The sequence below is a fragment of the Seriola lalandi genome, unplaced genomic scaffold (assembly GCF_002814215.2).
Source record: "Seriola lalandi dorsalis isolate HSWRI2012SDOR001 ecotype SW California unplaced genomic scaffold, Sedor1 jcf7180002055008, whole genome shotgun sequence".
Classification (NCBI taxonomy): domain Eukaryota; kingdom Metazoa; phylum Chordata; class Actinopteri; order Carangiformes; family Carangidae; genus Seriola; species Seriola lalandi.
This window is the reverse complement of record NW_019525551.1, coordinates 2,012,290-2,015,049: the sequence shown is the minus strand read 5'-3', so window position 1 is coordinate 2,015,049 and position 2,760 is coordinate 2,012,290. Positions and strand designations below refer to the sequence as shown.

The following is a 2,760-nucleotide window of genomic DNA, read 5'->3' as shown; positions in this document are numbered from 1 at the left end:
TCATGACCAGAGAGAAACTTCAAATCACCTCTAGAACAATCACAACATGTGAGCAGGTTGTCTTTAGTTATTATGGTTTACAGCGGCCATCTTTAAAATATGGAAAAGTTTCTTGTTTTTTTTTCTATTAACCTCTATTATACGTATATAATTAGCTGTCTTTATTCAGTGACATATATAATAAGCTGAGGTGCTGAGCAGCAGTCAAACTTTTACAAATGACAAAAAGTCTTACTGTACGTCTCAGAGGTTTTAACTGGATCTGCAGCAAATGTAATGTGTTCTTCCCTGGCCCATGTTCTCCCTCCACCAAGTTTGGTGCAGAACGATTCGATGCTTTTTTGTGTAATCCTGCCGACAATCAAACAAATAAACAAACAAACAAACAAATAAACAAATAAACAAACAAACCATCTAGGTGAGGGTAATAAGCAGTTGCTCGATGGATGGCACCACTGACATGTAAATTGATGGCATCTCTGAATCTGTAAATAAATGGAGTGAAAACCAAACAAACCAGCCAGAAAATCCAAAGGATTATAATCATAAAACTTTATCCCAGCATGAATGTGCTCATGAGAATTTTTCATTTTTTTGATGTTTCACCTTTGACCTGTGATGTTGACACCAGAGGAAAAGGTCAAGATGGTACCAAGCTCATTAGAAATGATCCTTTGGGAATGTATGCCTCAGCCTCTCCTTTAGTTCCTGGTGAATGATCACAAACTGATGATGATGATTAGTAGTATGTTACAGCCTAAAGAGCTCAGGCAGGTTGTGTAGGAGCCCTGATGGTGAAAATCCATCTGTAATCCATCTAAATCTCTTCTAATCCACATATTATGTGGATTAAAGAGCATCTAGTAGGAGCTGCTGATCACGCTGCTGTGGAGGCAGAAGGTCACTGATGGAGCTTTAAAACTCATCAGTCAGTTCTTAATATCAGCTGTGAAGCTGACAGGCAGCAGGGGTGAAGAGTGTGAGATGGTCTTTTCTGCTCTGTTGTCTGAGATCTCTGGTGTTCCAGCGGCTCACAGGAGGAAGAGGAGGAGTGCATGGCCGAGTGTTTTGCTGCTCTATATTAAGGCAGAATGCTAATTAGCCTACTCCACTTCTAATGGCCTATAAAAAGACAGCACAGCCTCTGGAGGACTTTGAGGGACTGATCTGTCCTCCTGCTCTTCCTCTGCAATCTGATGACGTAAATGGATCTGTGTATTTACTGGTGGTTGACAACATGTAGGCTTTATGTAACAGATATGTGGCATTCAAACCATGATTGATTGGTAAACTAGGATCACCTCCTGGTGGTCGTCTGCCTCCTCCACTCAGACTAGTTTCAGGTCACATCCCTGTTTATCCACAGTCAGAGAAAATATCAACCATTGGTTTGAAATTTTTGTCATAATTGTTGTGAAGTCTTGGTTATGGCTAAAAAGTGTCTTCTGAGGTCACTGTGACCTTGACCTTTGACCTTTGACCACCAAAATCTAATCAGTTTGTTCTTGAGTCCAACTGAATGTTTGGGCCAAGTTTGAAGAAGGTCCTTCAAGGTGTTGCTGATATATTGTGTCCACGAGAACGGGACAGACGTACAACCTGAAAACAATATTCCTCCAGCTCTGGCTGTTGCCAGTGCACAGGAATAAAAAAGTGAGTCAAGAAAAATATTCCTGACACCATCACACCATCACACCATCACACCATCACACCACCACACCACCACCAGTCTGGACAGACACAGACACAGACAGACACACAATAAATGCAGTGAGTTTGCTGCTGTGTCCTCACCGTCATGTCTGCTGAACATATTACAGCTGAACCAGCTGCGCAACCTGTGTGTGTGTGTGTGTGTGTGTGTGTGTGTGTGTGTGTGTGCGTCTGCGTGTGTGCGCATGTGTGTGTGTGTGTGAGGGAGGTGAGGCTGGATTTCTAAAGACATTAAGTGAAGGTGAGGCTCTGTCACACACCATCCTCGTCACCATGAAATAATAAATGGTAGAGCAGATAAACATTCACTCTGACACACACACTTTTCCTTCTGCTCACATGTGTGTTGTGTTTTCTGTGGCCCCTCCCTGTCCTCCAGGTGTTCTGTAGAATGTTTGACTGCCTGCAGTGGGCGCCACAGGTGGAGGTAGGTGTCACAGCATGGAGTGGAGCAGTAACACCTGCAGAGACTCTGCAGCAGAGATCACTGTTCAACGCTGGGCCACATTTATCACAGTGTCACTTGATATTAATTCAAGTTAGAACATCTGTAGTGATTCCGCCTTCACACAGCTTTAGCCTGGTTTGAAGCCGTGACTGACGGATGTCAATTTGTCCTCGGGCCAGATGAATAAATGATGTGTACACACAGGAACCATGCGTACACCATTTCCTACAAGTAAACTTCTTTATAAACACAGAGTGTGTCGCCTCACACATTCCTTTGACCATGTGAACACACAGTTTTCCAAAGTGATCCAGGTCACAGTGAAAATACAAAATAAGACAAGAAACGTGATTTAACATAAAATAAAATAAACAACTGCACGGAGCTTCGTTCATTATCATCATTATAAGTTTACACAGCAAGAACAATTTTACATTTCACAAACAGAAATCGTGTTTGAGCGTCAGTGTTTCCTTCAGCATCGTTTAATATCCTGATTATTTATTGTGAGTCATTCTGTAACTGTTTCACACTATTTGAATATTGACTCATCACAGTGTTGGAGCCTGTGGAGCCTCATTAAGACTCTGGTCCCAATA

General features: G+C 42.2%; 1 protein-coding gene across 3 annotated transcripts in view; it reads left to right on the top strand.

The window, feature by feature from the left end:
- Positions 1 to 2,760, top strand: part of bcar1 (BCAR1 scaffold protein, Cas family member) — a 90,380-nt gene that overhangs the window by 26,178 nt on the left and 61,442 nt on the right. For 2 of the 3 annotated variants that reach the window (XM_087171552.1, XM_023397395.2), the window contains exon 2: positions 2,093 to 2,140. The exons of the other annotated variant lie outside the window; for it this stretch is intronic. In XM_087171552.1, coding sequence (XP_087027678.1) covers positions 2,093 to 2,140 — 48 coding nt within the window. The remainder of the gene's footprint in view (positions 1 to 2,092; positions 2,141 to 2,760) is intronic. 3 annotated transcript variants of the gene reach the window in all.